Genomic DNA, 14,252 nt, shown 5'->3' with positions numbered 1-14,252 from the left:
GTAAGATGTAACCTCACCAGAGAGGCAGAAGGGACTACCCCCATACCCATCAGGGAATCACAATGCGGTAATGGTTCCTTATGGGGAATGTTCGTGTGTAAGATAGAGATCCCAACCACCACAATAGCCCCAACCACAATGACCCCAGAACCCCCAGGATGCCCAAACATGACACAGGGGGCAAGCGGAGAATTAGTAATAAAAAGAACTAAAGACAAAATCCACTTCGGGGTACACCAAAGGGTAATTACGGTATTGTTAAACCCAACGGATATAACTATCCCACTGTTTTGCGGTAAGAAAACTATAAGCTTAGATAAAAACCTAACCCTAAGAGCCCTTGAGGGGTCTGAATCCAAGACTATGAAGTTCAACGTAAAAAAAGGGGAACAAAAACAGGAAAGGCGGGAGGAGAGAGAGAGGAATATTAGAAATGGTGGACGCGGGATACGCGCCAGGCGTTGACGGTTAATACAATAGATCTTCAAACAATAGAAGAGCAGGTCATCACCCTCACACAGACCTTCAAAGGACTGCTGGAAAGGAGAGATGACGACAAGAAAATACAGGCCCAGCTGGGGGATGGGGTGGAACGGGAACTGCTACAGGTTGCCCTTACATTGCGTGACCATGCAAAAACGATACATTTGATAACCAGGCTGGACAAACTATGAGTAAAAGAATGGCGACCGAGATAGTTTGTGCGGGATATGGGGCTTGGATGCTCAATACAGTAGAACATAACCTAGAACAACTCCAGAATGGGGAGGTGCCGGACTGGATGACCAATGATGTATTTGCTAAATGGACATTGGACAAGAATGATATCCAAGCCTGTGAGAAACATGGAAACATAGAAAATAGGTGCAGGAGTAGGCCATTCGGCCCTTCGAGTCTGCACTGCCATTCAATATGATCATGGCTGATCATGCAACTTCAGTACCCGGAGGAATAGCCATACCTGGGTCACTAAGAACAGGTGTGTAACCAGACATCAGAATATAATCGGGTTTGTTTTATCAATACCACAATACGACGTGACAAAGGGCAACATATTGTACCAAGTAAGTGATATAGGAGAAATTAGGAATCAGACCAGTGTGCGGTATCACAAATTGCACCAGTCCGTAATTAAAAAAGGGAAAAAATACCAAAAGGTGTCTATATTAAAGATTGTTATAAGAATAATCAAGTTGTTTTATGCCGTGAGCACCCAGACCTCGATAACAACGACTGTGGATATAGCCGAACAGAAGGATGTTTATTGAGTGTCACATAGTTGACATTGGACTCTGAAACGACTGCAGCCTCACAAGGGAAGGTAGGATGGTGTGTGAGCACCACGGCAGTCAACAGTGACGGTGGGGGGAGTTACCCACTGCCCTATCATGACCACCGACTTCTGCTTTGCGCCAAAATAAGTTGTCGATATTCAGGGATAAATCATATATCCAGAATTGAAAGGAGAGTCTATCAATGGGACGGTGGTGGACACTATTAAAGCAGGATATAAAGGTTTCGAGGAACCACAAGGACGACATTATACCCAGACTTAGTGAAGAACAAACTATGTTGGAACAGGGCATCCATGAACAACGGCAGAAGTACATCATCCTGATGAAGAAGATCGACAAACTCCAGAAGGACATTAAAGAAATGTTGGCAAACCAACCCTGATATGCGAGGCTTTGGAACTTTGGACTAAATGTGCAGGTGCGCCTCTGGATGAGAATAATATCCCAAGTATTGGTGATTGTGCAATGTGTGGTTTTAATGATATTTTAGATTGAATTATGTTGGAGATGTAAACGACGGATGAGGAAAGCCATAGCTCAGGCCCCCATAAAAACCTTAGAAGAAACTAAACCTTTAGTATCTAAGGAAAAATCTATAAAGCAGATAAATGGTGTGTAAAGGGAAAGAGATACGAGAAGCCAGCCGAAAGTAAGGGCTTGGCCACCCAGACGAACGGATTAAGCTGACAATATCACTTCCCCTTTGGATGAAATAATGAGGGGACGGCACATTGACCTATCTTGGGGTATATAGCCAAGGGCCAAAAGGAGGGATTGCAAGAGCAAGATTGAATATCAAAGATGTTATCTGGCTATTATGGAGGCCCTGAGCTGGCTAAACAAAAGGTATGCTTAAAACCACACGTACACAAGATGACCACTCATTGACCTCGGGCTCAAGGGAGCAATAAAGAACATCCAAAGAGGAACTAATATAACCATATAATAATATAAGATGAGTGACACCAGGAAGAAGGGAACAAATGGGTATTTGATCATGCGTTGGTACAACCAATCACATCACTGTTAAGGTCTGTCCACGAGGACACTCGTGCCAAAACCTGTATAATTAAGGTGCTATTTGAACAGCTCGTTGGAGATCCTCGCTCAGACGGCTGAGAAGTGAGATGCTCTCCCTGCACGTGTTGGAATTAAAGTCATTGAAACTTATCCAAGGTATCCATCTGTTGAATCCGGGCTTGTTGAGAGGAGAAGGGCAATTCTCCCCATCACAAGTCGTGGCATGATATTTGACTGTAGGATTCAGGACAGTAGAGCCTGATACTAGTCTCACCCGACATCTATACATTCTGACATACTTACCAGATCAAGTGCAGGAACCCTAGGATTATATAAGATAACATAGGATATATAGAAACAGGCCATTTGGTCCAACCAGTCCATCTAGCGTTTATGCTCCATTTGAGCCTCCTCCTGTCTTTTCTCATCTAAATCTATCAGCATAACCCTCTATTCCCTTCTCCCTCATATGCTTATCTAGCCTTCCCTTAAATGCATCTATACTATTCACTTCAACTACTCCCTGAGGTAGCGAGTTCCACATTCTCATCATTCTCTGGGTAAATAAGTTTCTTCTGAGTTTCCTGGTGACTATCTTATATTGATGGTCTTTAGTTTTGCTCTTTCCCAGAAGTGGAAACATTCTCTCTGAATCTGCTTTCATCATTTTACAGAACTCTATTAGGTCACCTCTCAGCCTTCTCTTCAAGAGAAAAGAGACCCAGCCTGTTCATCCTTTCCTAATTAGGTATAAACCTTGCATTTCTGGTATCATCCTTGTAAATCTTCTTTGCACCCTCTCCAGTGCCTCTATATCCTTTTTATAATATGGTGACCAGAACCGTATGCAGTGGAGGAAGAGCATCCGGGAGGATGCTGAGCACCGAGTCTCATCGCCGAGAGCATGCAGAAACCAAACGCAGACAGCAGCAGGAGCATGCGGAAAACCAGACTACCCACCCACCCTTTCCTTCAACCACTGTCTGTCCCACCTGTGACAGAGGCTGTAATTCCTGTATTGGACTGTACAGTCACCTGAGAAATCACTTTTAGAGTGGAAGCAAGTCTTCCTCGATTTCGAAGGACTGTCTATGATGATGATGACACAGTACTCCAAGTGTGGTCCAAGTATACTATCTGACTTTTCTTACCCTTTGAAGCCCAAGTATGCTGAGGCCAATTGTAACATGGCTACATAGATCAGCTATCATAGCACAGACCAAGCAACAAGTCTGGGATCCTTCTGGTCCATATGGCTCAGTGCCATCATGCTTTGCGCTCACCTATTGGACAAGCCGGCACTGCATTAATCTTAAAGCACTGGCAAAAAGTTTGGTATCAAAGAATAGCAAGATTTAAAGAACAAACACTCAGCAAATATTACAGAAATAAATACATTTCATTAGTGAAGTGGATAAGGTATTGGAAGAAGGGGCAGCGATATTATCTAAACAGTTCAACAGACAAGTACCTGAATATCATATGGGCTGTAAGGTGGCAGGTGTGGAGGCTCAGGGTAAAAGTTGGTATAGGCCAGTACCTGCTGTCCAGGATCATACATTATGGGTGGAGGTGGTGGTTCAGGTGCATGGGTAACACGAGAAGCAGTAGGGGTCTGCTGGAGTAATATCAGAGAAAGAGACATAAAACCACATGGGTGCAACAGGGGTGAACTCATCCTAAATCAATTTTGAAATCGCGACTTCCCGATAAACTGCTTAAAAGTTTTTCACCAAATTACTTCAGTTAAGCAGTTCTCAGGGTGATGTGGGTGAAATCAAAGGCTGATGTAATTTTTTAGAATAAAACCATTTTGTGCTATTTGCATACTTGAATATTTTATTTCTGAAATTTGACCACATAAAAGGCATCACAATCACCATTGCCTGCCATCAACCCACACTGCCAATGAGACGACAGATAACTGGGATGTGCAGAGTCAACTGAAAAAGTGTTCTTCCAATGGGAACGCTCCCACAATATTATTCGAGATGCAAGAAATGTTTAAATATTTCTCCAATGCACGCGGACTAAAAAGCAGGAGGAATGATTTTACTTAAAAGTGTTTTAAAGTTGTATACGTGAGCTGTAGTTTAAAATTATTCATACAAGAAATGATAAATTCCGCACTCCTGCCCGCACCGTCCCATGCTGGGGTACATTCGGATACCAGCTGCCGTCTGGTACTCCTCAAATCATGGAATCATTTGTGGCTCAGAAGGAGGCCATTCGGCCCACCTTGTCAATGCCGGCCAAAAAAAACCTAATCCCACTTTCCAGCTCTTGGTCCGTAGCCCTATAGGTTACGGCATTTTAATTGCATATTCAAGCACTTTTTAAATGCGATGAGCAATTCTGCTTCTACCATCCTTTCAGACAGCGAGTTCCAGACCCCTACCACCCTCTGGGTGGAAAGAAGTTCTCCTCAACTTCCCTCTAATCCTTCAACCCATTATTTTAAATCTATGCCCCCTGATTATTGACCTCTCTGATAGGGGAAATAGGTCCTAGGGATATGTTCGAGCCTAGCGAGTGAACATCAGCGGGCTTGACAATTTCCAGCACGAATGAGTGGATAGTGATTAGAGTAGGGCACCTGGCTACTTTTCCACATTTCATCGCCCAGTGGGGGCTTGGGACCATTTGCAGCACACTAAATGCTGCACTTGCTGAGGCCACCTAAATCGCACAGACTGGCCAACAATCTTGGGACCTTCCTGCTTCTATATCTCAATTCCAAACTCAGCAGTACCTTTACAGCAGTGCCAGCTGTGGTTCAGTGGGCAGCACTCTCGCCTCCGAGTTTCAAGGTTGTGGGTTCAAGTCCCACTCCAGGGACTGGAGCACAAAAATCTAGGCTGACACGGCAGTACAGTGCTGAGGGAGTGCTGCACTTTTGGACGTTGAACCGAGGCCCCGTCTGCCCTCTCAGGTGGATGTAAAAGATCCCAAGGCACTACTTCGAAGAAGAGCAAGGGGATTATCCGCGGTGTCCTGGCCAATATTCATCCCTCAATTAACGTAACAAAAATAAATTATTTGGTCATCATCACATTGCTGCTTGTTGTGTGCAAATTGGCTGCTGCATTTCCTCCATTACAACAGCGATTACACTCCAAAAAGTACTTCATTGGCTCTAAAACAAATGCTTTGGGACATCCGGTGGTCTAGAAAGGTGCTATATAAATGCAAGTCTTTCTTTCTTTAATAACTTAGCCACTGGGAGGTTCTATTGAAGATATCTGATTCAATGTTGAAGGGGTCTGGCCGTGACTCCTGATGGCACACTATAGCTACTCAACTAACATCCTCCTGGTTCGAGAGCAAGGGAGGCAGTTTGAGAAATCACTTGTCCCCTTCCAGCGCTCCCAATCTTCTTGCCATACTGAACAGAATGACTCACGTTGGGATTTGGCTCCACCGGCCATGGAAGCCCTCTAATACCTTGTCAAAATTGCTGCTCTTTCCACGGCAGCCTAGACAGTGAGGATTGGCAAGGCTGTTTGACTGTGTAGTGGCATTACAGACGAGCTAGATCCTGTCATCACCCAATGCACACACATGGATGTAGCTTGTGACTTTGTGCGACAGTGCAAAACAGTGAGTTTTACCACGACCACTTAAAGTCGAGATCTAACCCACGGACTTTCCTGTATTGGTCACCGGATAGTGACCAGGGAGCCCTTGCTGATTTTATCTCTCCCTAGTCCAGGGATACAGAGACCCTTCAATGAAGAGGTTAGTGGTATTTTAATACTGTAGAAAAGGGGAATTTAAAAAAAAAAAGCTCTTCACATGCGATACTTCTAAATGAATATTATTTAAATTTGACCAATTATTCAATGCATCACAGCCTTGGTCATGTCTTTATTGGGTTAACGCAGGCACTCGTCCCAAATGATACATGACTTCTCAATCATGATGAGCACTTAGCTTGTAATAGACACATCTTTTGGTACAGATTCTTTAACAAGGTCAGAGTTATTTTTCAAAACTGAAAGTAGCACACAGCCCCCTACGTCCTATTTCATCATCAGAATTTATTTTTGCTTCTTCACATGAAGATAACCAATAGGAGAATTTTTTTAAAAATTGAAGAGCTTAGAGGAAACAGAAAAACATTACAGAAACCACATTCTTTTAAAGACCAAATTCATTTTAAACTGTTCACTCAACCCAATTGCTAATTATGCTTTGCAAGTGTGCTAATCACTGCCGTCAGGCTAACACTTGCTGAGGGAAGAAACAAGTAGCAATATCTGCCCATTTATCACACGGTCTTAACACTTTGAAGCCAGCATGATAAATCGATTCCGTAGTAGTTATAGCACTGTGAAGAGGCAGCTGGTAACCTGGCACTGCACAACTCAGAAGTATGTCTCCAAGGCATTTTATATGACAATACCTGCCCGACGTGACGAGATCGCAACACTCTAGAAATGTCTTGTCTTAGCACTTTAAAAAAACATTTCATCTTTTGCTTTTCTCAAGGTGCAGGCTCACACCAGGGCCCCATTCCACATGTGCGAGCAGCTTTCCGGTAACTCACTGCATTGTAACAGAAAGGAGGCCATTCAACCCCTCAGGCCCGCTCTGCCATTCAATTCGATCATGGCTGATCTGTACCACAACTCCATTTCCCCACCGCAGCTCTATATCTAACAAAAATCTATCGCTCAAGCTTCAATTGTCCCCCCAGCATCCACAGCCTTTTGGGAGGAGAGAATTCCAGATTTCTACAACCCTTTGTGTGGAAAATACAAACACAAACTTACGTGTGGGTTGCATTTCATACTTAGAAGCAGTCAGTAAATGAGGCGTCAGTGCTGTCTGCATTAACAGCCACCCATAAGTACTTTCTCGTGGAGGTCACTGAATAGTAATTGGGAGCAGGAATCCAGGTTGAATGTTCTCTGCCTACCCGAGAGACATGGAGACTAACTGTAATATCCTACCATCACCTCATCAGCTAAATTAGCACAGAATCTGGACTGAATTCGAGCTATTCCTGGTCTGAATGGCTGAGCACCATCCTGAGTGATGTACTCACCTTATGGGGCTCTGTTGCAATTCTAGTCAGATATTATAAATTAGGATACTAATTTAGTTTTCTGATAGCTATGCCGGAGCTCAGGCCCTAAGCTCTAGCATTCCCTGTCTAAACCTCTTTGCCTCACTTTCCTCCTTCAAGACACTCCTTAACACATACCTCTTTGACCAAGCTTTTGGTCATCTGCCCTAATTTCTCCTTATGTGGCTCGGTGTCAAATTTTGTGTCTCCTAATACTCCTGTGAAGCGCCTTGGAAAGTTTCACTAGGTTAAAGGCACTATATAAATACAAGTTGTTGTTGTTGTTGTTGAAGCTAGTGATCATAAATCAGCACCAAGCTGAATACTCCGTATCTTCCAAGTGGAATCTGGGCCTAGAAATTGGTTCTAGCCAGCAGATCCCTTATTTGCATGTGCAAAGGACATAAAGCCTGTTTCTATGGGAACAGTAGCATAGTGGTTATGTTACTGGACCAGTAATCCCAAGGTCTGGATCAATGATCCGGAGACATGAGTTCAAATCCTACCATGGCAGCTGGGGAACTTAAATTCAATTAATTAAATAAATCTGGAATAAAAAGCTGGCATCAGTAATGGTGACCATAACCCTACCGGATTGTCGTAAAACTCCTTCGGATTCACTAATGTCCTTCAGGGAAGGAAATCTGCCGCCCTTACCTGGTCTGGCCTATATGACTCCAGACCCACAGCAATGTGGTTGACTTTTAACTTCCCTTCTCAAAATGGCCTAGCGAGCCACTCAGTTGTATCAAACCACTGGGAAAAACTGCAGCGGTTCAAGGCGGCTGCTCACCACCACCTTCTCAGGGGCAAGGAGGAATGGGCAATAAATGCTGGCCTTGCCAGTGGTGCCCACACCCCGTGAACAAAAAAAAATTCAGGCCTAGGCCCCGGATGTCTTTGTTGATGTCTACGCCAATATGGCGGCCAAGCTCGTCTGGTTCAGAAGGCGTGCGCACACGCTGCACGCTTTGGCAGGTGCAGCATCATTGAATTGCTAGAAGATAGTCCATACAAGGCATGCCCACCCAAAGGCCTGGGCTGAATCCAGATTTACAATTACTTTAATTCCAGCTTCCTGCCCCCGCCCCCACCAAACAACCACAATCATAGAATCATAGAAATTTACAGCACGGTAGGAGGACATTTTGGCCCATCGTGTCCACGCCAGCTGACTAAGAGCTATCCAGCCTAATCCCACTTTCCAGCTCTTGGTCCGTAGCCCTGTAGGTTATAGCACTTCAAGTGCACATCCAAGTATTTTTTAAATATGGTGAGGGTTTCTGCCTCTACCACACTTTCAAGCAGTGAGTTCCAGACCCCCCCACCACCCTCTGGGTGAAGACGTTTCCCCTCATATCTCCTCTAAACCTCCGCCCCCAATTACTTTAAATCTATGCCCCCCCTTGTTGACCCATCTGCTAAGGGAAACAGGTCCTTCCCATCACTCTATCCAGGCCCCTCATATTTTTATACACCTCAATCAAGCCTCCCCTCAGCCTTCTCTGTTCCAAAGACCAATCTTTGACCTCAGACACTATAAAGATCAGCAAAAAAAAAAAAATCACAACTCCAAATTCACTTTAAAAGGGATAATATAGGCCAGGAAAGTGGAGTTGAGGTAGAAGATCAGCCATGATCTTATTGAATGGCGGAGCAGACTCGAGGGACAAAATGGCCTACTCCTGCTCCTAATTCTTATGTTCTTATGACTCTTTTTTGTTTTACCTCAATTTTTAAGGAAAGTATTCTGTACATTATTTTGATGAATTTTTGTGCAAAAGATGATCTTTTCCTGTCCAGTTCTGATTAAAGAGGCAGTAAAATAAAAAGTTTCCTTCTCACGCGGGGGCATAGCTACTGCGAACAAGGTAATAAATCATTTGTATAGCTTTTCTTTTGAATCCAACAATGAATGCCCTTTGCATTACTCACACACATTTAATCACAACAGAAGAAATTCCGGAGGATTACATGAGCACAAAATAATGCAGAATTGCAGAATGTGACGAGTCGCCAGAGGGACTGGCCAAGGACTGCTGCGGAGATGGTGTGCCCTCTGGGAAAAGTAGCACTTACTCACTGTGAGGGGGCCGGGGAGGTGGGGAAATCAGAGCAAGAGCAGCACATCATTTAAAAGGTTGCTACAAAACTTCCCAAGATTGAGTTATTGGGCGGGATTAGAAAAGACCCGTGAGCTTGTTTGGAGAATGCTATGTGATTAAAAGAAGAACTTGCATTTATATAGGGCCTTTCATGAACGCAGGACATCACAAAGCACTTTACAGCCAATGAAGTACTTTTCAGTGTAATCACATTGTGCACAGCAAGAGCTCACAAACAGCAATGTGATCATGACCAGATAATCTGTTTTAGTGATATTGATTGAGGGATAAATATTGGCCAGGACAACAGGTATAACTCCCCTGCTCTTCTTCAATATAGTGCCATGGGATCTTTTACATCCGCCTGATTTAACGTTTCATCCTAAAGACGGCACTTCGACAATGCAACACTCTTTCAGTACTGCACTAGGAGTGTCTGCCCAGATTATGTGGTCAAGTGTCTGGAGTGGATTGGAGGGAGATCTTCCTCCACATCCGCTCCAAAAAGGAGAAAGCAAGTTTTTACTTATTCCTACCTCTCAAAAAAAAAAATGACACTGCAGCCAACGTGATATTGGGGCCAAGTTTTGGCCTGAGTTGCTCCTGTTTTTTTGGAGCAACTGGTTTAGAATGGAGTATCTTAGAAATTTGAATTCTCGGCATTTAGTTTGCTCCAGTTCTAGTCAGTTAGAACAGTTTCACTTTGGAACAACATTTTTTTTCCCAAAAGGGGGCGTGCCCGGCCACTTACACCTGTTTTCAAAGTTTAGGCAGTGAAAACTTACTCCAAACTAACTTAGAATGGAGTAAGTGAAGAGTTTTGTGCGTTCGAAAAAACCTTGTCTACACTTTAGAAAATCAGGCGTAGGTTACAAATTAGGCGTAGGGAATGGGAGGGCGGGGGGGGTTTAAAGGAAAGTTTACAAACATTAAACACTTCAGTTTTACAAATAAAGAGCCATCATCAATAATAAAATGATAAATACATCAATAAATCAATCAAAAAAATTTTATAAAAAATAATTTTTAAAAAAAGTAAATAAATAAAACATTTTCTACTTACCGACTGCAGCACCGAGAGTCCTCCAACAGCGTGCTGGGACGCCCCTCCCCCCCAGTGTGTGTCTTTCACTCTCTGTGTTTCTGACAGGGAGGGGAGGGGGAGAAGAAGGAGAGGAGAGAGAGAGAGAGAGAGAGAGAGAGAGAGAGAGAGAGAGAGAGAGAGAGAGAGAGAGAGAGAGAGAGAGAGAGAGAGAAGGAGAGAGGGAGGGAAGGAGAGAGAGAGAGAGAGAGAGAGAGAGAGAGAGAGAGAGAGAGAGAGAGAGAGAGAGAGAGAGAGAGAGAGAGAGAGGAGAGAGAGAGGGAGGGAAGGAGAGAGGAGGGGAAGGGAGGGAGGGGGAGAAGGGAGGGAGGGAGGAAAGTAGAGGGGGGGGGGGGGGAGGAGAGGCGGGGGGGGGAAGGGAGAGAAGGAGGCTGAACGGCCGGGCCCAAGACTTCAGGCTGGATTTACAGGTAGGTGGCGTCGGGTCTCGGGGGGGGGGGGGGGGGTCGTGGAGGTCCAGGGGTGGGGGGAGAGTCGCGGAAGTCCAGGGAAGAGGGGGGGGGGGGGGGGGAGAAAGAAAGAAAGAGAGTCGCGGAGGTCCGGGGGGGGGGGGGGGGGAGAAAGAGAGCGGGGGTCTGGTCGGGTGGGAGGAGCCTTATACACGCAGCCCTAGTGAGGCCATTCGGCCAGGGCTAGGGGCTGCGTGCTTCGGGCCCCTCTTACAGTTTTGGGCGCCTGGAGCTACTGCACATGCGTGCCCACTGTAGCGCGCATGTGCAGAGGTCCCGGCACTGTTTTCAGCGCCCAGCTCCAGAGGGCCTTCAGGGAGCCGAAGAATAGGCAAGTTTTTTTTTTTAGGCGCACTTTCTGGCGCGAAAAACGGGTGTCAAACTTGGGCCCTATATTCCACAATTGCTTGCAAAAATAAAGCTGAGAAAGTTCAATACCATATCTTTAAAGGAACCAAGGACTGCGGCTGTGATGATTCCAAGAAATAAACCCACGATGTTGAGGATCGTCGACGACCACAGCAGGTGGTACAGGTGGATAACCTCTTGGCAACTTCCGACATCATTATATTCATAATAACCACCCAAAGCGTCTCGACTGCATTAAAAGAACATAGAAAGATGAGAAAGTCTTCACGCCACATACCACCGAATTTCCTCCACTCCAAAAATGGGAGGGTAAACTCTGCAGGGGTGAATGTCCCATCCTGCAACTAAGCAGGGCGTACAACTTGACCAGCCTTTTCATCAGCGACATCCAGCTAGTTTAGGCAACTGGTTTGGAGAGCCAGGCAGCCAGACCCGACACTGTGAGCTGAGTATTCAGTGCTCTGAGTGTCAGACTGCCTGAATTCAATCGTAGCAAGTGGGGAATCAATTTTTTCCATTAATTTTCTCATGCATGGATACACAATACTTTCCAAACCATTTATCAAAAATAAATATGGTTTAACAAATGGATATATTTGTAATTCCCCCTTATTCCATTCATCCTTCATACAGTGCAGCAAAAACATCAAATTTACAAGGTGCGAAGATAAAAGCTGAAATATTAGAATCAATCTGATACTTGATACGTCCAGGTATAAAGTAGCAGATTCCTTGCAGGAGAGAATGCATTCCAGCTATCCTAAGGTGCTGTATCATAATCCAAACTGAAACGATATCTGCCTTTACTTGGAACTAGAAATGCCTTCTAAAGTGTGGGAAAGTTTTTAAGACACTGTGTTGAATTCATTGTTTTGAATATGTAAACTTGTGCCAGGTGACAGACACAGAATAGAATTTGTATATTACAAAATAAATGTGTTTGAGAAAATATGTTGATGAGGCAAATTTTAAGACAATGTAGTTGAATGTGTAATGAGACTAATTCAACATTTGACAAAATAAAATGCATGAACGTCATCAACACCAAGTGGTTAAAGAATAGAAAATATTAATAATGCTCATGATTGAACTAATGATTGCCATTTATAGCTTACATCGTTAAACCACTTGGTATTCAGTGACATACTTACCAGTGTGTTTATTTATAGGGTTTCTGGGGAGTAGAGCAATTTCACCCTAATTGTATTTGCATTCTCCACAGAGATGCACCCTTCTATGTATTTTATCTCGGCACCAATCCATTCATGCCCAAAGAGCAAAGGAAATTGAGAATTGTTGTTTTGTATATTCCGAACCAAAACAATATTGAAAATATAGAGTAGCAAGAAATATATTCCAGTGAATTACAGGAAGCAATCCACTTGCTCACATCTCCACACACACATTGCTATTAATAGGTGATCGGAGGGAGAGGGACCTGCAAATGCAGCCCTTGCCTCAGTCACTATAAAGTTCACTGCACTCCCAAACCTCCATTAGTAGAACAAACGCCCACTTCCATCAATTTACCCAACAATGTATTCTGCACAACTTATTTAACGGGCGATCAATTGCTGAGATAATAATGCATTAATGGTGCTTGCCATTATTTGCGGCAACAAATTAACGCGATATGAACAGTGAGGTTAAAAAAATCCAATTAATGGTATTTGCCGTGAGATGTGCCATTGCAGCAAATTCCGACCCAAATCTCTCAAGAGAAGACTCTGAAATGTCCGTGCACCTCCCCCCCCCCTCCCCCCTAGAAGCACAGGTATTGAAGAAAACCGCAGCACCATTTTGAATGGCAACATACATTATTTACCTATGACCAGTTACTTTCCATGGCATGGTGTATCCACGGTGCCAGGAGCTCAGAAGCATTTATTTGTGCTAACGCGAAGAACCTTTAATCCTATTGTTGTTTTCAAAGGCAGAGACAAACAAACTTTCTGTACCTGCCAGAATAATCCTGTTTTGCTTTTTACATGGATTACTTTAATTTCCTACAAGAAAAAGAGAATAATGGATGCACGTAAATGAATTGCAAGATCATAATCTATTCAAGGGATCCTAGTAATGATCATAAACCAAAAGAATTTAATTACCTAAACTACAGGAAATGAGTGAGTGCCTTGTATTTAGTCACAGCTTGCCACACCATACACTTTGCAGTGCAAATTAGCCTCTCCAACTTTGACGTCGTGGGGTGGGGGTCAGTAGATACCAGGTGGGCTCGCCGAGGTGGAAGGGGGAGGGGGTTTTGAAGAACAGGTTCAGCTGGTGGACAGGTTTCCCTGTAGACCTCACCATGTTATGTGAGGCCTGTCTCTTTCAATGCGTGGTCCCTTTAAACTTCTGCGCATGCACGGCATTTCCAATGTAAAAGCTTGTGAGCAGGCTGCACAGGGCCTTGCGGATTACTGTGTGGCCACGTACGGGCGCAGCTTAGAGGGAATATTGGTGGTGGGGAGAGGGGGATGAACCACAGCGAGAGTCTCCCTGGGCCATGTTCATGCTCCTCTTGGTAGCCAATTTTCAAGGTCCATTAGCAGAGGCTCCAGGAGGAATTCACATGCCTACTGTCTCACCCCAGGATACTGCAGGGTGTAAAGAAAAAGGGAGAAAACTCTAGGAGAATAACAACAATTTGTATTTATATAGTCCCAAGTTGCTTCACAGGAGTATTACAAGACAAAGAAATATTGACACTGAGCCACAGGAGATATTAGGGCAGATGACCAAAAGCTTGGTCAAAGAGATAGGTTTTAATGAGAATCTTGAAGGAGGAAAGAGAGGTAGAAAGGCAGAGAGGTTTAGGCAGGGAATTCCAGAGGTTGG

At 44.2% G+C, this 14,252-nt stretch overlaps 1 protein-coding gene across 3 annotated transcripts in view; it reads right to left on the bottom strand.

Moving 5' to 3' along the window:
* tmem255a (transmembrane protein 255A) overlaps positions 1-14,252 on the bottom strand; it is a 91,494-nt gene that overhangs the window by 17,999 nt on the left and 59,243 nt on the right. For 2 of the 3 annotated variants that reach the window (XM_070882818.1, XM_070882819.1), the window contains exons 7-8: positions 11,481-11,640; positions 3,787-3,933 (exon numbers count right to left, since the gene is read on the bottom strand). In XM_070882818.1, the coding sequence (XP_070738919.1) occupies positions 3,787-3,933; positions 11,481-11,640 (307 nt within the window). The remainder of the gene's footprint in view (positions 1-3,786; positions 3,934-11,480; positions 11,641-14,252) is intronic. The other variant, XM_070882820.1, reaches the window with a different exon arrangement.

Source organism: Pristiophorus japonicus, chromosome 6, assembly GCF_044704955.1.
Source record: "Pristiophorus japonicus isolate sPriJap1 chromosome 6, sPriJap1.hap1, whole genome shotgun sequence".
NCBI lineage: Eukaryota > Metazoa > Chordata > Chondrichthyes > Pristiophoridae > Pristiophorus > Pristiophorus japonicus.
This window is presented reverse-complemented; position numbering and strand designations above follow the sequence as displayed.